Genomic DNA, 27,613 nt, shown 5'->3' on the forward strand with positions numbered 1-27,613 from the left:
TGAATCTCCCCAATGGGGACACAGACAGCAATAAAAACCCTATAGCCTTTTATAAGTAAAACAAATCACATATATATCCTGGATCCAGGTTTCCACAAAAAAAAATGCTTCTTCCCTCTCAAAAATCTACACTATTACTTTTAATACAGCACAGTATTGTTATTGTGGCACCTATGGTACTATAGTATCAAAGTGATTGCTTGAGGAAAATAGTCAATACTTGACACAGTTGGATCCATGTATGGTGTGTTTTATGATATGCGGTTTACTAATGTGAGACTGGCTGCACCCTACATACCTACTGCTGGTAGCACAACGTTGCTCCATACCTATTTGCACAAATCCGTCACATTTTTTTTTTCTTTTTGTAGAATGTAAATTGTCACAGTTCCACTTATGGTATTTGGTACAACTTGTATCATTTACTTGCCATTTATTTCTATAGTAGACTGCTTGGATACTTGTTCATGCACTTGGCTTGTGATATGACCCATTATATATAACTTAGCAAAAGTTTTGTAAATAAAAGAAACAAAAATCCATATATTGTAGTACAGATTCCAAGATGGTAAACAAATGGCATTATCAATCTAGTTTTACCAAAAGGCTGTAAAAAAAACCCCAAAAACAAAACAAAAAAAAAAAAACACCAAAATGTGCAATTTTTTTTTTTTTGAAGGTGCCTTTATATTACATGTATGACATGGCAATGCAACCCTTACATATCCATTATTTGCTACAGGGCGCCCATGAAAGGTGTTAATACAACAAACAGAGCAACTATAGTAAAATGCCTGCAGCCTGAAATGAACTAGGAAGTGGGTAGGCTAATGATGGTTGAATCCTGATTGGTTGCCTTGCCCACAGCATACTACTGTTGCTTGTGCTCTGCACCTGAATCAAGTACCTATTTTTCCAATTCTCTCTTGTATTTGAATTAAAGGATAGGTTCACCTTTTGAAAAAAAAAATAAAAAAATAAAAGCACATTTTTGGAGGTAAAAAAAATGTGCATTTGTTATTTTTTTTTCTAAAGAGCCTGCAGAGCATTGCACCTACAATCTGCTGATTGTGGGTGCAATCTTAGGCTCCAGTAGACTCCGCGTAGATGTCTGCCCATACCTCATATGGGCAGACAGTTACCGAACAGCAGGAAGATCAATGGATTATGAGAGCGCTCACAAGCGCCCTCGTAGGTCATTGAGAGCTACAATTTGTCAGCTGCAATGCAAGGAAACTGAATGAATGATGCGGCTATGTGGGCTGTTGTGACAGCGGGTGTGAGGAGAAAATCCTAAAAATAGTTTGAACATAAAAACATGTTTGCAAGGTGAACTTATCCCTTTAACACCATAACAGAGTTAGAAGTAGGGTGGGGGAACTAAAAGCTACTCTAGTAATTACCTGGTTTGTGTTTTCTTGTCTTCTTCAGATAAAAGAAACCATACAAAGTCTGCATAGCTAATCTTCCCCTCCTTTTGTGCTTTTCGACCTCTGGGAGGAAAAAACATTTAGCCATAAGGAACATTTCCACTGTCTTATCTGCCTACTGTAGTGGTATTTGCGATCACTTCACATAAATCCATAGGACACATGCCTACATTATTACACTGAGTCAAAAAGTACTTCTTGCTTACCATTAATAAAAAAAAAAAAAAAAAACACAAAACAAAACAAAAAAAAAACAAACACAAAACACACACAGATCCTTTATGTGACCTCAACACTAGGAAAAGATCACATGGTCAGTGCCTATTATGTTCACATGTTACTATCTGACCATACAATCTTTATACAAAGAACCTCAAAGTCATCATACAGGTTACAATTGTTGTGCAATCAACTTTAGATATACCAAAACTATGTGAAATGAACACTTATCTAAATAAACCAATCATTCTGTGTCCAATCAGGCAGGCCCTACACTATAGATAATGTGTGTGGTGAGCTTTAGGTTTACAAAAAAATTAAATGAGAAGCTACAAAACTATCCAATGAATTTGTATGCAACCAAACCCTTACATTAGATAATTGTTGGTAGAGCTAAAAGGAGACTGTACAAAATCAGATTGTTATGTCTATGGTGAGCTTTAAAAGCATACCCAACAGCAAATATATTGCAGCTTAGCAATTCTTTGATGTGATGGCCGTATTCGTTTTCTTTTTAAAGCTGAAATCTATTTTTATCTGGTGGTGTGGCCAGTAAGTCTGTTTTTCAAAAGAAAAAGCTCACTTGCAAGATGTATCAGTTAGAGGGTTGAGACAACCCATTTAACACTGGCAGGGGTATTTATAATAAACAACTTTTATGTAAAACCTTTATCCCAAAAGGAAACAATTGTTTATAAACTGATTATAAAGTATTAGCTGAAGTTTGGCTTCAGTTTGTTAGTGTAGTTAAATCTGCTAGTACATGTAACCCCACCCTCCGACTGACAATGCTGCCGCCCAAAGGTGCCCCTGTACTCGTTCATCCAGAGTGGAGGCACTCTAACATAGGTGTGTTACTAGCCAAGTCACCAGATGAAAGCAGAGGGTAAAAAAGCCTAAGAAAAGAAAACTAATGAAGCCACCACATCTAATGATTGGCAAACTGCAATATATTTTATTTTTGGCTTTGGTTTAATACTGCTTTAATATTTTGTCCAGACCTGTCCCTTGAATGGAATCCCAGGTGTATTAAATAGGTTTCTTTTACAATATGCACAATTTTACTCAAACAAAACCACAAATCACAGTTAGAAATTTGTTCAAGAACAATTTTCTCATCATTAATTTTTCAAAAACAAATATTGATTTGATCCAATGATTAGAAACATCAAACGTTGCAAAATATACACATTTTTGGACAAAAATCTACTGGTGTATGGCCAGATTTTGATAGACACTGTCTGGCAGAATTGCAATGAGAAGAAAGGAGAATGGAAAGAGCAGATATGTCTGTTATTTGTATGCATAGTTAGAAACTATACACAGAGATAAGGTACTTGAAACTTTACAGATACAGTTACTCTAGACAGGTGTAAATGGCTGCCTAAGTGGTAATCTAAAGCTGGCCATACAAGGATTGAAATTCGTCCAGTTCAGCAGGGACCTACTGAATTTTGATCTACGTATGGGCAGACCGTGTGTACAGAAATCGTTCTACTGATCAACTTTTATACAACCAAATGGATTTTCCCAGCCACCAGCTATAGTCCGCAATGCTGATCAGTGTATTCTGATGGCGGGGAAGTCTCCCCACTGTCAGTATACAATAGCTCAATGGGGAGGATTCCCCCATCCACATCAAATGTGTGGATGGGGAAATTCAGTAATTTTTTTCATTTAACCTGCTAGGTGGAAAAAAAAAAAAAAAAAAAAAAAAAGGCTTTATGGGCTGCTTAAGGCTCGTCTGCATCAGGCTACACTTGCACTAGGATGTTGTTATAACAGTCCTTACCAAATTTTATAAACCAAAGGTTGTCATTCAGACAGAATTTCTTTACCCAGCTAGAATATGAATGCCAACGGAACACAAATGTTCTATTTACCGTGTTACTGCTCCCGAGAATATTCTTTCAATAATTCTGCTAGATATGGCTGTAAGGAAATGAAAAGGAATACATTAGTACGTTTTTCTTTAAATATGTTTGTATCTGGAAAAAAAAAAAAAAAAAAAAAAAAAAAATCTAAAATGCCTCTTCACATAGGATGTGCTTAAAAGGAAGAAAGGAACAAAGTGTACTGTATGCCAATGAATAACACACAAGTCAATACTAATACCAAAGCAATTAAATATAGTAGGTGCTGAGAACATGAGCCACACGCCTTGAAGCTTTCAGTAACAAGAATACCTCATAACTGAAAACACAAAATGGAACACGTGTAGTATTGTTTAACCAATTTTAATTTATACTCCATGGTAGCAGCAAAAAATGTCACCAACAAAACATGGCAGTAATAAGACTCCACATTTATCAATGTGTACCAAGAACTGGATGTTGTCCACAGGCATTAAGTAGATTCCTACTGGAAAGGAAGTTTCTGATTGGTGGCCATGTTGAACACAGACAATTCTTATTTAGAACACACTGATAAAGGAGGAATGTGCAGTTGCTTGTGTTTATTTTAGCTTGATAGATGTGAATGTTCTATGGTGTTCTGGATACTGAAAAGAAATGACACAAATAAGTTTACATGGTACAGAAAACTCAAAGGGTTGACCTACCATGATCATTGTGCTTGGAAAGGTCCTGCTCATCAATGTATAAATCGTGGTCGGCATCCAGCTCCCAGAATTTACAATAGATGACATAGAAATGTTCATATGAAAAATAATCTGTTGATTGGTTGATGTCTTCCTCCTCTAGCAAGGCTATATGCTAAACATAAAAACACAGAAGCACATTATAGGCTTTGATAAGAGTATTGCAGTCTCTCTCATGTGTGAGTTGCAACCTTAGCTGCTTGTCCACATATTCCGTTTAAACAGAGGACTCATAAGACTATACGTTTATTTCATTTGCTGGAAAACGTGGTCCAAATGGGACTTATGAAAAGAGAATAGAAAAAAAAAAAAAAAAAAAAAAAAAAAAAAAAAAACAGTGTGTACACCACAAATGCCTTCCAAAAACTGTAAACTGTAGTAGTTTGTGGAGCTCCACAAGAGATTTTCCTGCCCGTTTTCCTATGGAAGGCAACTGTTCATGTAAGGGTAGCCTAAATGACACACGTAATCAATTATCCCTTGAATATATTGGTCAGGCATTGTAGGAAATCCTGTAAGTATAGTTGGGGAGACAAAGCATTTGGTCTAACCTGTAGAAAGTTGCTCTTCCTGAGTTCTACACATGTAATGCGACCAGACCATGATCTATTTACGTTATAAAATATCCTTTGAACAACCTGTAAGAAAGAAAAAAAAGAAAAGAAAAAGAAAAAAAAAAAAAAATTATTACAGTGGCTCTGCCGAGTTGGAGAAAGTTTCTCTTTTTGATGTGTGATTCCAGTGACAAAGAATCAGCCAAGAAAAGCCGATTTGGACAGGGCGTGGAGATAACATTTTTACATGAATAAAAAAAAAAGCTGATCATTGTAACCCTGTCATTGGTAAATGGTTTTTCTCAGCCCTCTAATACATTTGCATGAGAGAGAGCTTGTTCAGTTGAATCATACAAGATTTACTGGCCAGATCACCAGGTGACAAAGGAACATAGCCTAAAAAAGAAAAACTAATGCAGCAATCACATCTAAGAATTGGTAATTTTCAATATAAAAAATGTTTGCTTATGGGTTTAGTACTGCTTTAAGGCATTTTTCATAGTAAAAGTGTGAAAACGCAAGAATCTCTGTTTTTTTATTGATGTGTTCAGCAGGGCATCTCCTACCTAACCACCTTTCATGGCTTATACCTTCTTCCCCACGCTTACACCATTTACCTCTGTCATTCCCTATTCCAGTGACAACGGCCCTCAAGACCACATGAAAGTAAGCATCTGTTCAACTGGGATACATTAAAGCAGAATGTGAACCTAAAACATTATTATTTTGCAGTTTATCAATTATTAGATGTGGTGGTTGCATTAGTTTTTTTTTTTTTCTTTTAAGGCTTTTTTGCTTAATTTTCATCTGGTGATCCAGCCGTATGTTATTCTTCAATTTCCTTTAACAGACCAAGCTGTCCAGACACAGTAGCAGTTAGAAGGTTGAGATAAACCATTCAACACATGACAGGGGTGCCTACAGTGGTTCTAAGCAGACCTCTGTTCAAGGTGTTGTTTAATTAAAGTCTTTCTATGCAGCTTCATGCTCTGGAGATCACCCTGATCTTTGGAAGTAGGCTACAGTGCTGTCACTGAACCAGAATCCTTGATAAGTCAGTAAAGTGATCACCTTGGTTAACACTTTTAGGCCCCTTTCACATAAGCGGACCGATGCGGTCCGCATGTCCGTTTTTCAGGTGGACCAAATTGGTCCATCCATAGACTTCCATTGACCGGCACGGTGTCAAGGGACAATAGTCCGCAGACACCCGCCGGCTTGTGATCCGATCCTGTACGCCAAACGGATGGGGATTCGTTCCCATCCGTCCAGCAGACTGGATCAGATGAAAATCAGGTGGAAATGGACAGGCGGTCCATTTCCATCCGACTGTTCCACTGAAATCAGCAGGCAGTGTGTCCCCGCTCCGCAACATCAGAGTAGAAGAGGCCTGACATCTGCCTGCTCAGCGGGGATCAACAGAGAGATCCCCCGCTTAGTAGGCGGATCCACCTTGTCTGCAAGGGGCCTTACTCAACTATTATGCAATGGCTACAAGACAAGCCTGCAGCCACTAGTTTGTTTTTGGAGTTCCATGCCCACTCTAGTCAATGATGTTGAAGTTAATCCCGTGATTATAAATCCACCCAACCATCTACATGCAGCCCCCTTCTCCTGGTCCCTGGACTCCTCTGACTCCACGACTGCTGCATGTAGCTATATGATGGAGAGCAGGAGGAGGAGACGGAACTTCTGTCCTTGAAAATTTGGATGGTTCAGTGCTTCAGAATCCCAGTGGCAACAGCCAGGGTTCTTTATACATGACCAATGTCAAATTGCCTTGGTGTGCAGATTTGTCAAAATATCTACAAATTTTTGATATTTGAGTGGGCCTATGTTCTCCTTGTTCTCGCTTTAGTGGTTTTTGAGGTGTATTATTTAGGGGTGTGCAGCCCACTAATATTAGTGGTTATTTTGTTCAAAAATAGGGGATGTGGCAAATGCAATTTTATTGTATGTTGTATACATGATCTGTGTTGAATGTACTGACTGGATGCAGCGGAAGCATCAAGGGTTTAATAGACCTCTGTTTCCAAAAACAGTTCCTGACTCTACCTCTCTCCGATCACTTTGGGGGCTTTTTACTCCCTTTTGATAATAAAGGAAAAATAACTTCTGTGTACACACATACTTCTTTTATACAACAGGCATGTCATAGGTAGAAGATTCCTAGAGACATCAATTATTAATTTTATTTTTACATTAAACTAACGAGCTGAAGAGGTCTCTAAAGCATAAATACAAATTTTGAGCATCTACTTTTCTCCATTTTTGCAAGAACATGATTTTGAGCCTAGAAAAGAGGAATTATGACTTGCCTATTAATTTGTGAAGTATCGTACAGAACAGAGCCAGAATATTCATACATCATGGGATTATCGACATGTGCCTTTAGGTGATTGGACACTGAAAAAGCTTTAGAGAACAAACCCCCTAGGCACCTCCTCTATAACCCTACCCTGCTCCATAAATTCTCAGTTTTGTTACAAGCAATGCAGTGTTAACCAAAGAGTGAAAGAGAGGGTGGTCTGTGTCCTGTCCTCCAAGATATGGAATTTATAGGCATGTCAAAATTCCTCTCATCTTAACTGTACAGTACAACACATGCCCAAGCAATGAATAGTAAACGGTGGGCAGCAATGAGGCAAACACAGGACTGCCAACAGGCCCAGTAACAAGGATCAAAAGACTCAACGAGCCTCTGCGAGAACCTTACGGTCAGAAGCTGCATCAGCGGAAGACTGGCTGCCCACCTATACAATTTGCTCCTGATGCTTGGTGACAAAATGCCCATGAAACAACCAGCACCGTCACAACCACCAAAAACACCCAAAAAAACAATCAACCAGTCTGGTGGAATTAGTGTGTAGAAGTGCAGGAGAACATTTCAGTTAAAATGTACCATGTGAGATTGGACCATTGCACAATGGATCTTCTATCCATCGTACAATGGTCCAGAAAACAAGACAATGAGCCCATATAGATATGGTGATATATGGACAGAAATTTGAGTGCGGAGGTGGCAAAATATGCTAGTTTTTTTTTTACAACAAAAAAGGTAGGCATCTGCAACAAAGTTTGGTAAAATCCTCGCAATGTACACAGACCACCCAGAGGGGAATGTTTTATTTCTCTCAAAAAATTTGAATCATTTTAAGGCCCAACCGCCAAGGTAAGGAATTTTAAATTTGTTATTTGTACAATTTATAAGTATTGCACAGGAGGGTTTGTGGATGCATATGAAATTTTCATGATTTGATTTTATTAGGACTTCTTAGGACTCAACAATTTCTGCAACCTTGCATACTGTATAGCACACATTAGGGGGAGATTTACTAAAACTGGTGCACTCATATTCTGGTGCAGCTGTGCATGGTAGCCAATCACATCTAACTTCAGCTCGTTCAATTAAGCTTTAACAATAAAACCTGGAACCTGATTGGTTTCAATGCAGAGCTGCACCAAATTTTGCACCGTGCAGTATAATAGCTGTATATGCGTATGTTGGTGATTAATCATCTAAATAATACTGCTTTCCTGGGAATTCACACTGCTTATCAGTGAAAATCGCAGAGCAGCTGGACTGATTCAGCACTCCAGCCTCTCTGCGTTGCCAGCTGACTAGGAGCAGTGTTGTGTGTGATTTAGCCCACCGCACAGGTCCCCCCCTTTTTTTTGTTTTCTGTGAGCTTTATTTGAAGTGTACAAAACATACACGTCATTCACTGCAATCTTGTGCAGCGCAATGCGCTGAGCTGCCCGACATAGCAGTGCAATTCAGCTAGGCTGCATTACAGTGTGAATGGCACACATAGGAAACTATTGTTTCCAGTGAGTCCCTGCGGTGAGACTGTTTACCATGTGGTAAAATTCCGTCACCGCATATAGTGTGAATTTAAAAAAAAAAAAATTATTAGCACATCATAGTGAGTGTTAACATTACTTCAGTGAGAGTATATGAACTGTGCAGTGGAACCTGACACTAGCAGCAGCTAATCACAGTTGATTTAAAAGGGAATCTGCCTTTGAGACCCTTTACCCCCCCCTGGTCACATTGGGTGCAATTTGGCATGCGATTTGCATGTCATGCGACTTGAAAATCGTATGCCAAGTCGCACCCTATTGTCCACTATTAGAGTGGTCATATTGGTGTGGTTCTGACTTGGTCGGAGCCACACCAATTTCTAAAGTAGTGCATGCACTACTTTTGTTTTTATTTGCATGGACATCTGTGTCAGATGTCTTGCAAATCGCAATGAAAATCGGCAGGTCACCCAATTTTGAAATTGTGTGACTTACAGTGAAATCGGCTTTGATGTGACCGGGGTCTTATAATCTTACGGTCCAACTGCCAAGGTGGGAAAGTCACAAATGTCATTTGCACAATTTATGAAGTGTTGCATAGGAGGGTTTATGGACTCACATGGACTTTTCACAATTTGATTTTATTAAGGGCCAGTCCACACTACATGCATTTCAGTGTGCTTTTTTCCCCGCATCCAACACCCCTAGAAAGCACTGCTGCACTTTTCCTGCACAAAACTGTGCTGGAAAGTGGTAAAATGCATCAAAAATGCACATGTCCCTATTTAAAAAGCAGAAAAAGGAGGGGAAAAAAAATGAACTGGACCGCATAAAAAATGCACCGGAACGCGTCAAAACTGCAACTTTTTGGGACCGTACATAGCATAGCACACATTTGGTGTTACATATGGGTTTAGATTGATCATATTATGATCATAGTTATATATGGATAGGAGAAGCCTACTTGTTCCAGACAGACAAGATAGTTTGTTGGAGTTCTAGAATGAAATTGGGTGAATAGCACTGCTAGGAGGCTACCATTAACCTCAATGTGGGATGTCTCTTGGAATACTTTGGTCTGGTCCCCAGTGTTTCCCAACCCAAGTGAGGGGAAGGCAGATGAGCAGATTTGTTGAAATTGATCACCCACCTGAAGGCCTGGAGCATCTGAATGGTCTTGCACACATTTTCTGATAGCTACAAGGGAGACTAATCTTTACGAAGGCCATATAGACAGTTTGTGACTTAGATTCCCTGCGTTAGATGACCTGAGTCCTAGGACCTTTGTGAACACTCTGTGCAGTGGTTGTCTGACAATGCAAAGTGCAGAAAGTATTGATGAGGTGGGTGAATGGGACTTTGTAGATGGGCATCTTGGCCATGTATTCCCACAGATGCCATGTATTCCCTTAATCCCAAAGAGGCAATTGTTGACCTTAGGGATTCCATTCAACATTTTAGAATTTGAAGGAATGTGTTGAGAGATTTAAATCCAGTATATGATGAATATACCTGTTGGGCCTTGGTACTGTGAACAAGTTTGAATATAATTCTCTGAACCTGTCTTGTGGGGGTACTATGACTCCCTGGGACAAGAGGTAGTTCAGAGCATATCTGTCTGGGCAGTTTTTGACTGATCTAAAAGAAGAAAGTGTTGAGGTTTTAGAGTATTTGTACCCTTTGAAACTGATTGGGGCATGAGGGCGCCCCTTAATTTTGAAGAGGGCTTTGCAGAAGACTTGGTGGCTTTGGTTGGCCAAGTCTTGGGCTAAACATACAGAACAGATGCTCTGTGTTTTGAAGAGCTAGGGATTCCTGAAGAAGGTGGTTTTGGGACCTTCCCCACCTGTCACCTATGATAAACTGGTCAAGTTCCTCACAGATGTCTTCCCTGGAAACACATATGCGTGAGGAAATTTGTCTGTTCATGAACAGGGAATGTTTTGCTGGGTTTTGTAGTTCTTTGTCCTGAAAGGCACATGACGAGAGGGGAGACTGGACCACAGTCCTAGACCTGTTTAGCACCCTGTGGCTAACTCAATGCATTGCAGAGTGCTAAGGTGAGAGCCTACCCAGGACCCAGTACCTGAAGCAAGATTACAGGCTGTACCCCACAGTGTGGCGTCTGCGCCCGGGTCCCAGGTTTTAACTGAGGTTGTTCTAATCCAAATACATTGCTTCTAAGAAAAATATTAAAAACTAGTTAAGCGAAGGGCGAGTTTCTCCATGAAGGAGGTCCATCGCCTTCAGACACTAGTACAAAATTTAGGACTCACACAGTAGGGTAGAATAATTGAGCGTATTCTTCAAAGCTTTGCCTGTGTCCAATCATCTGAAGGTACATGCTTATAATCCATGGTGTATGAATATACTACCTGTGTCCAGTATGATTAAGATATAGCTATTTACTAAGTCAGTGTCATCTTTTTAATTTAAACAGTTTTGAAATGACCCTAATGCAAACTTTTTTTTTCTGTGCTCCATGCGCTGAATAGCACTATGATCTACAGAAGGGGTCTCACAGATGGATAACTTGACAGGTTGTTCAGAAACCACTCAAAGTGGTTGTCCATCACATGATCATTAGTATGAATGGTGCTCACAATGCAGGTTTCTGCCTAGTTACTTTGTATCTCCTCCCTACTCACACACAGCAGCTTAAGCTGTGAAGGGAAAAAAAAAAAAAAGACGACGATTGTGGGTGAATTACAGCGACTAACCTCAGGGCACAGTACTGAAATCTGCCCAATATCTTGAAAAAAAACTCAAATGTCTATCCATACAAATTTGGGAATAGCAGTCAGGGGCCGCAGTACTTTTAGATCTCAAACTGCAGATATATAGCTAGAAATGCACTGCTATTTTCAGAAATTCAAGGTAAAAACCAACATTCTCAGTGGAATGCTTAGAGTCAGTTTAGATGTTCCCTGTGAGATGGCATATCTTCACTTTGAGTTTAGGTCTACTTTAATAACATATATCAGGAAATAAGCAAGTAGAACAAGTTTAGAAGAGAGGAAATTGTTACTTACTGTGGTTATGTAGCGGGAATGAAATTCAGAGGCCTCTCGCAAAAAAGTTAAATGTGGGTGAGTGTTCACCACATCCTGTACCATAGAAAAGCAATATAACATTAACAGTCTGAAGACAAATAGTAAATAATTCTTTAAATACTGTATAACTATGCATTTAGATTAGCTATAACATATTCCACAATAATATTCGCTCGCTTTGAATTTTATTTGTACGTCTTTAAATAGAGCGAAATTTTATTGTTTTATGGCTTAGGAAATTTACAAGGATACAGGATCATCACACTGGTACTATACAGTAAACGAAAATCTGGTAATAGGAGCTGAAATCCACAGCATACATAACTAGGAAATTCAAAACTTACTTGTAAAAATGTAATAAAGTCTTCTTGTTCCAAATAGCTGCAGCTAGGCTTGGCAAGAAGCTGAATAAACTTTGCAGCATCATCGTGGCAAGTGTGCAAGACTCTAAAGAATACAGTAAAAAAAACATCATAAGGGACACAAGATACACTTAACCAGTTTCTTCAGGATTGTGCTTTATTTTCCCAATGTTAACTTTTGTGGGGTTTGTTTGTTTTATTTAATTTTAGTGCTTTGCACCCAAGAAAAGATTCTCTAAAATGTAAAAATCACACAGGCTGCAACTGAGGTGCACAGTTGCAACACTTCATCATAATGGCTTTGTGGAAGTGTGCGCAAACACAAAACTATTGTTAGGAAATCATATCTCTGTCTTGGCAATAAAAAGGAAACCGGTGTCGACCTAATTGTTCCCATACAAAACTAGTATTGTTTTGGGTGGAGTTGACTTTTATAGGTCAATGTAGATGAAAATGGTTATGAAACTCAAATAATATATTATGCAGTACCCCCAACAGGGGTGTGTCGCTGTCACATGTGGCCTGCATGCAGTCACTCTGTACCAAGTCTGGCCAACATGTCTGCCCTTAATATGATGCAGTACTGGACTCTGGCAGGCTGGATACTATTCACCGAGTCTAACCAAGTAATATGCTTTGTTCTATGTGATCTCTATGTCAAAAACTTCTAAAATAGTGGTATGCGTTTAAGGTGATCTCACAGTGTGATAAAGGGATGAGACAGCCTTCAAATGTAATGACATAGTAATTACAATGGGACCTTTGTGGACACTCAGACTTGTGTGCTGTGTTTTTTGATGTTCTCTCTCCCAACTTCATGGAGCAACACTTTTAGTAAAAGGAATTCTGATTTGATGAAATGAGTCAGCTCTTTGCATTGATTTTTGAATAAAGATGACCAATAAATAGCACTTACTTTCTCCACATAGCCACAAACTTGTGCACAGACACATATCCAGTCCTCTCACCACCAGCTCCATAAAATAATGGAGCTTTCCAGTAAAGTGGACAGTCGCAAGCCTAAAACAAAAACAAAGAATAAAAAAGTCTGTCTATTATAAAGCATTACTGTATATTTACTAACCATATTACATTTAGACTTGTCCCATTAACCTCTGAAAAATGCCAATATGGGTTTCATGTATTGAGAGAAAATTCCTGTTGCTAATAAAATTTCATGCAGCTTTCTTCCCCTCAGTATCTTCAGCTGTGCTTTAAAACAATCTTCCTCTGTAGTTACTTATTTAGCTCAGTGCAGAGCAGAAATCCCATTTCCAAACAGAGTAGCTCTGTACCCGTGTACAGCATTTCTTGTCACCTTGATAATTGGGTGCAGTGCCCCTGAAATGTTGGGTGTATTTGTTTTACTGATATGGGACTTAAAGAAAAAATTCCCATCTGGATCAACATTTGCCATGTTGGCCATTTTCTTCTATTGGATTTATAGGGTACCCAGTAAACGTGTTGCCCTGAGTTCTTAAGGACTAGAAGGGGTGCAAGCACTTGTCTGAATACTAAGGGTTCAGAGGATTGGCCAAATGGCAGTGTAACACTATTGGAAGTGCTGGTCCCCTACTGTGAAAAGCAGAAAGTGCTAATGAGGTGGGTAAATAGGAATATGGAAGTAGGCATCTTCAATGTTTACTAATGTCAAGTAGCCACCTTGTCTCAAAGAAGCAATAACTGACCTTATAGATTCCATGCAAAACTTGTGAAACTTGTGGGTTTTGGTACTGTGAACATTGCATAGAATTATTTGAACCTGTCTTCCAGTGGAACCGGAACAACTTGGGACAAGAGATGGTTCAGGGAAGTTTGTAAATCTGAATGTCCTTGGTCGGATTTTTTTTTTGGTTGGTCTGAGAGAAGAAAAATGATGAGGGGGTAGAGTTTGCAACTCTTATTCTGCACAATTTTGAAACTCATTGGTCTAAAATGTCTATGACCCAGAAGTAAAAACAGTAACAGATGTCCCCTCACTCTAGGGAGTGAGGTCGCCCCTTCATTGTGGAGAGGGCTTTGTGGCAGATTTGGGAGGTTTAGTGTTCCAAATCTTGTGTCGAAAAGGGCTGAAATTTGGCTTTGAAGATGAAGCCTGAGGAGAGTGATGTGGAGCTCTGCATTTTAAAGGCAACAGAAGCTACTGTAGAGGGGAATTTTGAAGCCTTGCATTGAGGGAGAAGAACCTTTCCACCAGGGGCATCTTTTCGGAGTTTCTCAAGTGCCTTACCAAAGTGATATCCTGCTTCAAAGGGCATACAAGTGAGGCTTCCTTTACAGGCTGCTTCAGCTGACCAGGCTTTCAGCCATAAGATTCTGTGCACATGGACAGAAAGGAGTTTGTGTCATGACATGTTCTAGGACTTCCAAACAGAAAAGGAAAGCAGAAGGCGGTATTTGTAAATGTTCTTCCAGAGTTCAGACCTGAAAAGACAGGATCCTGTTGAGGATTCATTGCTCTAGTCCAATTAGCTGCGGTTTGACAGAATTTGCAGCAATAGCTGGCTGCAGGGCTGGACCTATAAGGGTAAAGAGCTTTTAAAAAACTCCTAAAATTTCCTGTCTGCAGAATTGTTGAATATAGGAACATCTTCTATAGGAACAGTAAGGTGGCCGTTTAAGATTGAGACCGTGAAATCTACTACTGGAACAGTCCACTCTGTAGTGGACTGCTAGATATAGCTCTGCAATGATTTTCAGAACAGTGAAAACCTTTTCAGGAGAAACTCAATTTTCAAAAATTGCCCATTTTATTTGCTCACAAATGGGAAATGTCTATTTAGACTTTGCAGGTCTCTTAGATATAAAATTGTCTTGCCTATCCACAATACTGGTTCCTGTATAGGGTCCAGGCTTCGCCCATCATGGTTGGAATACCCCCAAAGGGGGAGAAAATTATGAAATAAAGACATTTATGATGAATATTCATCAACCTTAGCAAATTACACTTGTTTCTGTTATTTACAGTGGTTCTAAAGGCAGAAGGCTTGCTATTGGGGGCATTCAGCTGGGGAGAGGAGCCAGGACCACCAGTGGGGTTAAAGGATCGGGGCTGCTCTGTGCAAAACCATTGCACAGAGCAGGTAAGAATAAAATGTTTGTCATTTAAAAAAAAACCTTTTAATATCACTTTAACATAAATATAATAGAATACAAATTATTCAAACTCAAGACAGAACATAGGGAAAAACAGCTGGCTGGCCTTGAGGCCAAAATAAGCCATTACCAAATGCCCATACATAGAATTGTGGAATTGACATTTGCAATACAATTCCAGGATAGAAGGCAGGCCTGTATGGGTGCTGAGAAATCCTCCTATTAATCACATGAGCTGTATTTATCTTCCACACTATCTTGGCAATATGTCCCACTAGGGAATTCTGGCATGGCCTGCAGAACTATTAAACAAAGTACAAGACGATGACAAAAGCAAAGTACGTTCCTTCCATTTGTTTTTCAGCGGAACTCTTTCAAATACACCAACATACAAACCATAATGCATGCTACCAGTGTTGAGTCTATCATTCCATTTTAAGAAAAGGTTTGTTGAAATACCTATCCTGCAGCTGCTTGCCTCTCCCTTTGAAAAACACTAGTGCCTGGCTGTCACATATACCCGACCCTCTGGATTGAATGCTTACAGAGTTACTTACAATAACTATGCAAACCAGAAGTCCTGATTTGTTTTTCTGCATGCATGTTCCAGCTCACAATTGTTGAAATTGGGGATAGGCAAGAAGCTAGCATTTTAGAATGAATCCACAGTGACATATTTTCTTTGGAAGAGGTTTCTTTTTATTAAACTGCCTCTTCAGTAAAAGTCAACAGGCTGTGTAGTACTGCTATGCGCAGGGAGGGAGACAGAGCAGGCCAGTATTCACTATCATGGCACATTGTACTGCACTGCTGAGATAGCGGACTTCCAGAGTGATGGATTACTGCCCTTTCCAGGTCAAACAGAGAATATTTGAGGAATATAAAGGAACAAAGTTACCATTGTATCCCAATAGGGGCCACGGCACTGTGGGGATTTTTAAGTGCCATAATATGACACAACAGTGAAAACATTTTTTTATCTTTTTATTGTTTCCATGTTAAAAATCAATATGAAAGGTTTTTGCGATCATTTATAATTACAGCACCAAAATGTACAATAGGGCATGCTTATAATGTGTGGATCGACACCCAGGAATGAGCTTCTTCTGGATCCACTTGATTTTAAGATATGAAAATATATGAACAGCCAGTGGTTCTGTTACAGATTTTAATGGGGAACCCCACACCAAAAATTAAAAATAATTGCATGGGGTTGCCCTCATAATCCATACTGGACCTTTATCCGAGCATGCACCCGACAGGTCAGGAAAAGGCCCCCTGCTGAAAAATACAAGGTCTCTCAACATTGTGGGGGGGTTGATGAGGACAAGGGCCTCTTCCCCACAACCCTTAAAAGGTGTTTGTGGGGGTCTGCGGGTGGGGGAAGCCCCCTTTTAAAATAAAAACAAACAAAAAAAAAACGTACGGAGAAGAAAGAGGAAGAGGAAGCAGGAAGAGGAAGGTGGAAGAAGAACTCCACACCCAATGCCCTCGCTGTCTGACTGTTCCTAAATAACTAAGGGGCGGGGCTGCCCGATGACATCACCAGATGACCCAGCCTCTCATGATGTCATTAACCCAGCATGCCCCTAGTCGATTACGTCACAAGGAGCGGGGTAACCCGGTGACGTCAGCTTAGCTTATTTAAGAACTGTCAGAATGCGGGATAGGTGGTCTTATTTTTCCTTCGGATTGGTCGCGCTCATCACGATTGACGTTGGATCTATTTTGGGGGACAGTTTTTTTTTTAGTTTCTTTTAATAAAAAGAACTTAGTAAAAACACGAGTTTTGACCTTTTTTTGTGAATGAATTGTAATTACTATGTACCCATACTCATTAACAGAAAGGGGGCGTGATCTGGGGGTTTCCAGATCCCGATAAGTCACTCCCCGCACCCCCATAACTATTGGCAAGAGTTCTGGGTAAGAGGTCCTTGTTCATGGGGGGGCGCACTCCCCCCCCCCCCCCCCCCCATGTTGAGGGCCTGTGGCCTGGTATTTTCTGGAGTGTTCAAAAAAAAAAAAAAAAAAAGGGGGGGGGGGGGGGCGCTACTTCATCCCCCCTTTCCTGAACTTTTAGGCTGCAAGCTCAGATAGGGGTCAGGTGTGGCTGAAGGGGACCACAGCGCATTTTTAATGTCTGATCCAAATCACATCAATATAGATGAGGACCCGATTTGGAGGGGACTTCCATTAAAGTCTATGGGCACAAGCCGGATTGAAGTAGGACAGGAACCTTTTCTAAAGTTGGAGCGACTTCAGTAGTGCTAATTAAGACAGCTCTCATTGACTAACATGGGATTGCACGTCATGCCACTTAGGGTTGCACAAGTTTGATACCAAGTTGAGGTAGTGTGAACTGAGCCTCAATCATAACAAAATGGCACAATCATAAAACAAAACATGGCAACAAGCACAACTAAGTGACCCCTGTTCAAAAGTCTGTATACCCTTAATGTGTATTGTCCCCTTTAGCATCAATGAGAGCGCACAGTCGTTTGTAATATACGTCTATGAAGCCCCAAATCCTTGCAGGTGGAATAGCTGGCCATTGGTCTTGGCAAAATGCCTCTAGGTCATGCAGCCTTTGGTCGGCTTGCACAAACCAAGCACATGTTTGAGATCTCCAAAGAGTGGCTTGATAATATAAAAGTTTTTTCCTTAATAGTTGAACATTAAAAAAAGCAAGAAAAACAGCAAATGTGAGAATATAGTGTAGTGTTTTCCACAAGACAAAGGCACAATTCAGAACCTTGCATTTAAAACTCTGAAGTACAGTTGCAAGAAAAAGTATGTGAACCCCTTGGGATTACGTGGAGTTTTGCATGATTTGGGCATAAAATGTGCTCTGAACGTCATCTAAGTCACAACAACAGAAGAACACAGTCTGCTGAACATAATACTACACAAACATTAGATGTTGCCATGGTTTAATTGCACATAACATGTAAACATTCACAGTGCAGGGAGGAAAAAGTATGTGAACCTTTGGACTTAATAACTGGTTGACCCTCCTTTGGCAGCAATAACCTCAAACGTTTCCTGTAGTTGCAGATCAGACCTGCACAACGATCTGGAGTAATTTTGGACCACTCCTCTTCACAAAACTGTTTCAGTGTAGCAATATTCTTAGGATGTCTGAAATGCTGTGGCATGACCTTAAGAGAGCGATTCACACCAATCGGGTTGAGATCAGGACTTTGACTGGGCCACTCCAGAAGGCGTATTCTGTGCTGTTGCAGCCATTGTTTTGTTGAATTACTTGTATGCTTTGGGTCATTGTCCTGTTGCATCACCCATCCTCCGCAGAGCTTCAGTTAGCGGACAGATGGTTGTACGTTTTCCTGCAAAATGTCTTCATAAACTCTGGAATTCATTTTCCCATCAATGACAACAATCCATCCAGGCCCTGAGGCAGCAAAGTAGCCCCAAATCATGATGCTCCCTCCGCCATGTTTTACAGTGGGGATGAGGTTTTGATGTTGGTGTGCTGTGCCTTTTTTCCTCCACACATAGTGTTGTGTGTTCTTCCCAAACAACTCAATCTTGGTTTCATCTGTCCACAGTATATTTTGCCAGTAGTGCTGTGGAACATCCAGGTGCTCTTTTGCAAACTTCAAACGTGCTGCAATATTCTTTTTGGACAGCAATGGCTTCCTCCGTGGTGTCCTCCCATGTACTCCATTCTTGTTTAATGTTTTCCTTATCGTAGAGGTGTCAACAAAAATGTTAGCATGTGCCAGAGATTTCTGTAGGTCTTTAGCTGACACTCTGGGATTCTTCTTTACCTCATGCAGCATTCTGCGCTGGGCTCTTGCAGTCATTTTTACAGGACGACCAGGCCTAGGGAGAGTAGCAACAGTGCTAAACTTTCTCCATTTGTAGACAGTCTGTCTTACCGTGGACACATGAACATCAAGGCTTTTGGAGATACTTTTGTAACCCTTTCCAGCTTCATGCAAGTCAACAATTCTTGATCGTAGGTCTTCCGAGAGTTCTTTTCTGCGAGGCATGGTTCACATCAGACCGTGCTTCTTGAAACCAGTAAACCCAAAACAGGTGTGTGTTTAAGGGCAGGACAGCTGTCAGCAACACATCCAATATCATCACACTGATTGGAGTCAATGTTAGCTCACTCCTGGCTCCAATTAGCTCTGGGAGAAGTCATTAAGCTAGGGCCTCACATACTTTTTCCTCCCTGCACTGTGAATGTTTACATGTTATGTGCAATTAAACCATGGCAACATCTAATGTTTGTGTAGTATTATGTTCAGCAGACTGTGTTCTTCTATTGTTGTGACTTAGATGATGTTCAGAGCACATTTTATGCCCAATTCATGCAAAACTCCACGTAATCCCAAGGGGTTCACATACTTTTTCTTGCAACTGTATATGGAAAATACCTTAGCTACTTTTCCCATGTCTTCAAGGGTTGCCCTCTCATTCGGAAAAGCTGAAAATGTTTTCTCAATTTTCAAAATTATGGCATCTATATTGACATTCCCTTTTGGACATCCTTTAGGAAAGTAAAATTTTGGAATGTTCTGGCTCAAGACAGGTGTTCTTGGCTCTTCCCTACTTGGCGGTACCTAAAACAAGATAAATAGATTAATTACCTTTTGGTCTTGATTTTGCAAAGCTGCTGGCACACTAATATATAGATAAAGCATGTTCATCTTAAAACGAGCACCAACATCTGCATTACTATTACTGTACAATTAACAAGTTAAAAAACACAGACCTAAGTTAAACAGATCCGGTCATCACATTTTTGGGCACATATGGAAAAGCAGCTCTTTACAGTAGCTCTGTTCTGTGCTTAAAAAAGTTCTTCCCAAGAAGCGTTAGCCACCCCATTATTCCTACAGAGAATCAACACTTGCTGGAACAGATAATCCGTTTGGAATGAAGTTATTGCACCATAAATGAGGGCTACTGTAAAAGCATTATAAATAATTTGTCAGGGAAAACCAGTAACATTTATTTCAGCTGTATATCTAGCTGTTTGAACTGCAGACTGATATAAAAAAAACACAACTATCATATTTTCAGCATGAGAGAGTCCAAGGATGACCTTATAAATGTACTGCTGCTCCTTCATTGGTTAACAGGCAGGGAAGGGTCCTTGACCAGGCATCTGGCAGTGCTGTTTGGCTGGGTTGTATGCAAACATGTTATACTTACTTGATCTGTGCAGTGGTTTTACACATAGCAGTTCCAACCCTCCTCTTCTCAGGACCCCTGCCAGCGCTCCTGGTCCCTACCTTCTGCCAAGTGCTCCCAGAACAAGCAACAATGGCTCTTGCTACTGTCTCAGCCAGTGAGGAGGGAGATAACTGGGAGAGTCGAGGCACTCATGCACATCGCTACATCGCAATGGGATTCAGGTAAGTATGGGGGGGCTCCTGCACACAGTGTTTTTACCTTCATGCATAGAATGCTTTTAAAAGCACTTTAAGATTGGTCTAAGAGCATTACAAATCATTTGGTCGGCAAAACCTTAAAACGAACTGTAGTCTTTTTTAAACAACATACAGTGGATATAAAAAGTCTACACACCCCTGTTAACCTGTCAGGTGTCTATGATATAAAAAAAAAAAAAGAAAAAAAAAAAAAAAGAAAAATCATTTCAGAACTTTTTCCACCTTTAATGCTTTAATGTAACTTATAAACTATACATCTCAGTTGAACAACAAACTGAAATATTTTAGGTGGAGGGAAGTAAAACTAAATAAAAAAAACTAAAATAACATGGTTGCATAAGTGTCCACACCCATAAAAACTAAATACTTTGTTGAAGCACCTTTTGATTTTATTCCAGCACTCAGTCTTTTTGGGTATGAATCCATCAGCATGGCACATCTTGACTTTGCAATATTTGCCAACTCTTGCAAAAACACTCCAAATCTGTCAGATTGTGAGGACATCTCCTGTGCAAAGCCCTCTTCAGATCACCACACAGATTTTCGATCGGATTCAGGTCTGGGCTCTGGCTGGGCCATTCCAAAATGTTAATCTTCTGGTGAAGCCATTCCTTTGTTGATTTGGATGTATGCCCTGGGTCGTTGTCATGCTGAAAGATTAAGTTCCTTTTCATGTTCAGCTTTCTAGCAAAAGCCTGAAGGTTTTCTGCCAATATTGACTGGTATCTGGAACTTCCAGCTGAAGAAAAACACCCCACCATGCTTCACTGTTGGTATGATGTTCTTTTGGTGATGTGCAGTGTTGTTTTTACAGCAAACATATCTTTTGGAATTATGGCCAAAACGTTCAACCTTGGTTTCATCAGATTAGAACACATTTACCCACATATGCTTTTGGAAGACTTCAAATGTGTTTTTACAAAATTTAGCCAGGCTTGGATGTTTTTCTTCATAAGAAAAGGCTTCACTCTTGCCTCTCTACCCCATAGCCCAGACATATGAAGAATATGGGAGATTGTTGTCACATGTAGCACACAGCCAGTATTTGCCAGATATTCCTGCAGCTCCTTTAATGTTGCTGTAGGCCTCTTGGCAGCCTCCCAGACCAGCTTTCTTCTCGTCTTTGCATCAATTTTGGAGGGACATCCAGGTCTTGGTAATGTCACGGTTGGATCACGTTTTCTCCACTTGATTATGACGGTCTTCACGGTGTTCCATGGTATATCTAATGCCTTGGAAATTCTTTTGTACCCTCCTCCCGACTGATTCCTTTTAACAATGAGAGCCCTCTGATGCTTTGGAAGCTCTCTGCGGACCATGGCTTTTACTTTAAGATGTCAGGAAAGACCTACTAGAACAGCTGAACTTTATTTGTGGTTAATCAGAGGCACTGAATGATGGCAGGTGTGTACTCCTATTTAACATGATATTGAATGTGATGGCTTAATTCTGAACACAGCTACATCCCCAGTTATAAAGAGGGGTGTGCACACTTATGCAACCACATCATTTTAGTTTTTTATGTTTACTTCCCCCCCCTAAAAGATTTCAGTTTGTTTTTTAATTGAGTTGTACAGTTTTTAGGTTACATTAAAAAGGAGTAAAAAGCTCTGAAATGATTTATCTTAGTCTCATTTTGGGTACCCTGGCATCGTTCCTGGCTTACTATAATAAGGGCACTCATGTGGGCTCGATCCCGAGCCGTGCTGCCTGCGACAGACAGGGCGGCTTGGACCCACACAGAAAAAAGAAATGTGAAAAGAGATTCACAAAAAAGCAATTACATTATGGACAGAATGCGATACTCAAAGTAATTCAAAAATGATGCTTTATTACACAATACACATGTGGACATATAAGGTAAATACCTCAGTTCACCATCACCTCAGTATGAGATAATACATCAAAACTGACCTGAAATCACTTAAAAACAGACGTCATTACCGGTCAAAGAAATAAAGTGCTGCAGATATAGTGACAATTGGTGTAATACGTACGTTTAGCAATACGTGTTACTTATAAGCCCCTTATTTTTCTAATTTTACTGGCTTGGACCCACCCCTTGCTGCCTCAGCAAAGCCTGTGAAAGCAGGACAAGAAGACAAAGCCACTACAGACGGGCACAGCGCTGAATCAAGTGAGGACTCAGGAAGGTATGGGGGGGGGGGGGGGGGGGAAGGTTTGTTGGGGGTGTTTGCTGGTGATACTGCAGTGTTACCTAAAATTTTTTGTCTTAATGCTAATTACCTAATTTAGGCTTTAGAACCGCTTAAATATAAATCTGAAACACACGTGTTAAACTGTTTGCCTGGCATTCAACTTTCAGCTGTTCAACAAAACTCTTCCTAAGTGGCCCGTCACACCCTGGAGGGTGCTGCAGTGAGTTACTGCACGCACATTATTGCACTTGTGTCAAGGCAGCCCATTCATTTTATATGGGCTGGAAACATTCCTCAGCTAAGTGTATCAACACATGGTAGTGTGTTATCATGCGTTGCTGTGTTCAGCCATTCAGAAAAAAAATGGTACTGCAATGCACTAACATGGGCATGCTGCGGTACCGTAGATTACTACAATGTAAGGATCCATGAGATTTTTGTAGCAGCTAAATAAATCCTAGAACAATCTCTTGATTATACAAAGATCTTCAGCATACTGAGGTTTTATCAAGTCTACATAAGGTGATTAACATCTCTATATCAGGAGTCAGCAAAACTTTTCCACAGCAAGTGCCAGTTTTACAAGCACTAGACAATCATGTAACTAAACAGTGGACTACAAGATCCTCGCCAAAGTCATGGCGAACAGGCTGAAGGCTGTCATCGGACAGATCATCCACCCGGATCAGACTTGCGGCATTCCTGGCCGCAGGATTGCAGACAGCCTTGCGCTTGTCCGGGACACGGTCCAATACATCAAGGACCGCCGTGTGCACGCGGCCCTGGTCAGTCTTGATCAGGAAAAGGCCTTTGACCGTGTCTCTCACGGGTTTATGTGCAGAGCCCTGCGCAGGTTTGGTCTCGGGGACATGTTTTGTTTGTACGTGGATATTATGTATAATGACATTTGCAGTTCCGTGCAGGTGAACGGCTGGAAAACTGACCCCTTCCCGGTCCTCTCCGGGGTCAGACAAGGCTGCCCTCTTTCACCTCTGCTTTTTGTTTGCTGTATAGAGCTCTTCGCCGAATGCATCAGACGGAATCCAGAGATCGGGGGAATCACGGCACCGGGACCAGACAGACGGGAAGTGAAGTGCTCACTCTACATAGACGACGTGACGGTGTTCTGTGCCAACCAGCGCTCCATCGACCTGCTCGTCCAGACCTGCGAGGCCTTCGGCCAAGCTTCGGGGGCAAAGGTCAACTGCGGGAAGTCGGAAGTCATGCTCTTCGGAAAGTGGTTCCTGCCTTCTTCTGCATCCATGCCCTTTGGCATCAAGACAGACTTCATGAAAATTTTGGGAGTTTGGTTTGGTGCCGAGGGCGCAGCCCTGAAGTCTTGGGAGGAGAGACTGGCTAAAATGCCTCAGAGACCTCACCATCGAAGGGAAGACACTGGTACTCTGCAGCGAGATTCTCCCTGTGTTGCAGTACCTCACCCAGGCCTGGCCCCCTCGGGTCAACACCTGTAAGGCCATCACCAGGGCGGTGTTTCACTTCATCTGGGGCTTCAAGATGGACAGAGTGAAGCGGGCAGTCATGTTCAAGGAACCCCTCAAGGGCGGTAAGGGCGTGCCCGACATCGCCACCCAACTGAGGGTGTTCTTTGCTTGCAACTGCATCCGCAGAACTTTGCCCAAAAGGATTATGGACTCTGGCGGGAACGCAATGTCTCGCTTCTTCCTGTTGCCTCTCTGGAGGTCCCTCGGGTGGGACATTTGGGATAGTTCCATCCCCTACAACTGGGACACTCCTTGGTACTACTTGGATATCTTCAAGTTCATCAGGGAGCAGGGGCTGCAGGGAGTCAAGCCTGACTTGTGGAAACCAAAGACCATTTACAAGCTCATCCGAGCAAGCGACATTTTGGAGTCGGTTCCAGGCCTGCCTTCAGACACCTGCAAGGTGGTCTGGAGGAATGTTTCTTCCAACATTCTCACCAACAGGCACAAAGACCTGGCATGGATGGCAATCCAAGGGGGGTTGCCTCTCAGGACATTTATGCATGCCAGGAACCTGAGCAGATACAGACACTGCCCCTTCTGCATCATCCATGAGGAAACGTCTCACCACGTTTTCTGGGAGTGCTCATTTGCTCAGGCCCTGTTGGGGGCCCTGGAACCTGAACTCAAGGACTTTTTACCACAGACAGCCATCACTCACTTTGGGGTGTTGAATGGACTATTCTGTGGGACTTTTTCTCTGGAGGACATTGACGGCGCCTGGCGGGTGCTGTGTTGTTTTAAGGACGCTTTCTGGTGCGCCAGAAAGCGCCTCATCCACCTGCGGGAGAGGATGTCCATTGAGGACTGCCGCAGACTGATCCTCAGTCTGCTCAGAGACTATACCTTGATGGACTTTAAGGAGGAAGAGGACGTCTGAAGATTCCCCCTTCCCCCTACTCCCCCTTGCGTGTCTTTGTCCCTTCAATAAAGCTTCGGGCCTGAGTTTTCCCCTTTTTTCCCCCTCCCCCCCCCCCCCCCCCACACACCCGATGCCTATTGTAGGCTGTAACGTTCGGTTTTCGTTTTTGCATGATTTTGTGACACTAGGAAAACGTATTGTGTATTAGGATGCTACGGTTTTTGGGGTAAGCGGCGTTATGCATGACGTGTTGGTCTGGAGATTTGTCCTCCACGCACATCACGTCAGGCATCATACCGCTGAGCGAATGTATTTATTTCTGAATGTATTTATTGTATGCTTGGAACTGTATTGCAATGTGGTGCGCTGCGTCGCAGTACAGGGTGAGATGTACCCAGATTACAAAGTATCATGTTTTTTATACTTCTGTAATAAAAGTATCTTTTCAATCAAAAAACAATAGTGCAACATAGTCACAGTGTTTTTTTTTCCTCCCAGTTTTTTCACTCTTAATTGCACGGATAATGGCACAATAAACTCATTGGCTATAGTATTAAATACTATAATATAGTATTTTAGATCTCATTTCCTGCACCTTCAGACCTCAGATCAGTCCCAATTCCATCACCATCACACCTCAGTTCAGCTGCAATTCACGCTCATACATTCCAGCTGAAAAAGCCTAGTGCACGTATATGTAGTCAATGTTGGTTGATAAAGTGAAGTACTACTTTAAGACAAAACTTTACAGAGTAGCTCAAAATGTGCAGTCAATGATCTGTTTCTATCTAAATGTCTACATAATTTGATGGTATACATGTTTAGAATGGGATAAATCTTAGACGTGGGTGTATAGAATACTCAACTCCATACTCAGCTGATGCCAGGCTGTATTGAAAAGTCATGCCTTTCAGTGCTGTACTGTATAGTCACTACACTGTTAAATACAGCACTGACAAATCTGAGCATTGATGTGCATTTTTGATTTGTAGTATATTGTGATGCGTTGACCTGGTGTGGCATGCTTCAATACATTTTTTTTCCTCCAGCACACACCAATGCAAGGCAGTGAAAGCAAGGTAAATAGCCTCATCCTTGTGATGGGGCTGCATTGAGCAATGCAATCCAACACATGTGGCGTTAAGCAGAAACAGACTGCTAACATTTTCAGAGCAATATGATAGGTCAGTGCTTTGTGTTAAAAGCCCACAACTTTATGCGAGTTGCGGCCCATTCAAAGTGAATGAGTTTCTTAACAAAAGGCACATAAAACAGAAGATAAAGCATGTTTAATGCACAGGTGTTAAGGCAACACAATGGTGTTAACTGGCCCCAAAACGTGTATTTTTGGAAGCTGTATGCTATATGGTTGATTGAATACAGATTTGATTAGTGATTAGGTGTTAATGTAGGTAAATTGTCCATTCATTTGCCTAATAAGACAGCAGATAATGTGAATTGCTGCATGCTTATGACTTTTTTCTGCCAACTTAAGCAACCCCTGATGATTAAGGCCTCATATGTATACTGGACATTTTTTTCAGCAGCTCCTAGGGGCCTATGGACTTTTTTTGCCTCTAAAATGCCCTTGAATGTTAGCTTATGAGTACATGCAAACATAGGCTTTTAGAGGAGTTTAGAGGCAGGAGTGCTTAGAGGCAGAACCAGCACATCCAGAAGCAGCAGTGTTTTGGCAGAAAAAAGCTTGATGAGTGTAAATGCGTCTACACGCACATTAAAGCTAGGAGCATTTAGCGCTTAAGCATTAATCCATTTCAATGGCCAAAATAAATTATTATTCTGGCCAGTTAAATGAATTAATGCCAAAATGCATGATGCTGCTAAATGTGCCTAAATGTGTTAAACGAGTGTCAAGTTTTTTCTGCCAAAGCACTGCTGCCAGGATGAAAGCTGCCTAAGAGAGACAGAGAAATGTCCAGTTTGCATGAGGCCTAACTGGAAAAAGTTACAGTATAATTGTCCTTTAAAAACACATAAGCACCTTTACTAAAAACGGACATACAAAGCAACTTTGAAAAAGCCAAACTGCTCTTTTTATTTCAGCATTCTTTCAAAGGGTTGTCATTTGAGGCCCATGCAAATATTTATTTTTGAATATGATTATGATATACACACAACCAGCATTTGGTGATTGTTTTATTCCTTGCAGTGTACAGCATTTATTCACCCAATGTAAAGTCAATTTTGAAATATGGTTCCATCTTTATAGTTTTAGACATGTTTTAAGATAAAGTATATATAATTTGAACATTTTATATGGATTTCATGAATAGGTGAACCTAGGTCTAACAACGTATTCGACTCCTACATAGAGTGCAAACAAGGAAAAGAACCATTTCATATATCAAGAAGAATCAAAGCAATGAGCAAAGAAAATATTTATGCTGAATTACATTCGCAATACACTCAATCACAGAAGACTACAAACTACTAGAAGCAGGCTGTGGCTAGATATATTTAGCTAATCTTTCACCAGCTCCCATTCTTCCTCAAAATCACATTATCCTAGGGCTGAAACAACTAAATCGA

The 27,613-nt window shown here is 40.9% G+C and overlaps 2 protein-coding genes across 5 annotated transcripts in view; one reads left to right on the forward strand and one right to left on the reverse strand.

Moving 5' to 3' along the window:
* The window catches only part of LOC149449247 (cohesin subunit SA-2-like), a 168,892-nt gene extending 156,743 nt beyond the window's left edge, over positions 1 to 12,149 (forward strand). The window contains exon 32 of the mRNA XM_089693529.1: positions 12,041 to 12,149. Coding sequence (XP_089549655.1) covers positions 12,041 to 12,050 — 10 coding nt within the window. The 3' untranslated portion in view covers positions 12,051 to 12,149. The remainder of the gene's footprint in view (positions 1 to 12,040) is intronic.
* The window catches only part of LOC149449248 (serine/threonine-protein phosphatase 2A regulatory subunit B'' subunit beta-like), a 107,886-nt gene that overhangs the window by 35,207 nt on the left and 45,066 nt on the right, over positions 1 to 27,613 (reverse strand). For all 4 annotated transcript variants that reach the window (XM_089693534.1, XM_089693531.1, XM_089693535.1 and 1 more), the window contains 8 exons: positions 19,521 to 19,706; positions 12,938 to 13,041; positions 12,004 to 12,106; positions 11,639 to 11,713; positions 4,800 to 4,886; positions 4,210 to 4,363; positions 3,533 to 3,581; positions 1,404 to 1,493 (listed from right to left, as the gene is read on the reverse strand). In XM_089693534.1, coding sequence (XP_089549660.1) covers positions 1,404 to 1,493; positions 3,533 to 3,581; positions 4,210 to 4,363; positions 4,800 to 4,886; positions 11,639 to 11,713; positions 12,004 to 12,106; positions 12,938 to 13,041; positions 19,521 to 19,706 — 848 coding nt within the window. The remainder of the gene's footprint in view (positions 1 to 1,403; positions 1,494 to 3,532; positions 3,582 to 4,209; positions 4,364 to 4,799; positions 4,887 to 11,638; positions 11,714 to 12,003; positions 12,107 to 12,937; positions 13,042 to 19,520; positions 19,707 to 27,613) is intronic.

Source organism: Staurois parvus, unplaced genomic scaffold (genome assembly GCF_062004578.1).
Source record: "Staurois parvus isolate SC_StPar_1 unplaced genomic scaffold, SC_StPar_1.0 ptg000634l, whole genome shotgun sequence".
Lineage (NCBI taxonomy): Eukaryota > Metazoa > Chordata > Amphibia > Anura > Ranidae > Staurois > Staurois parvus.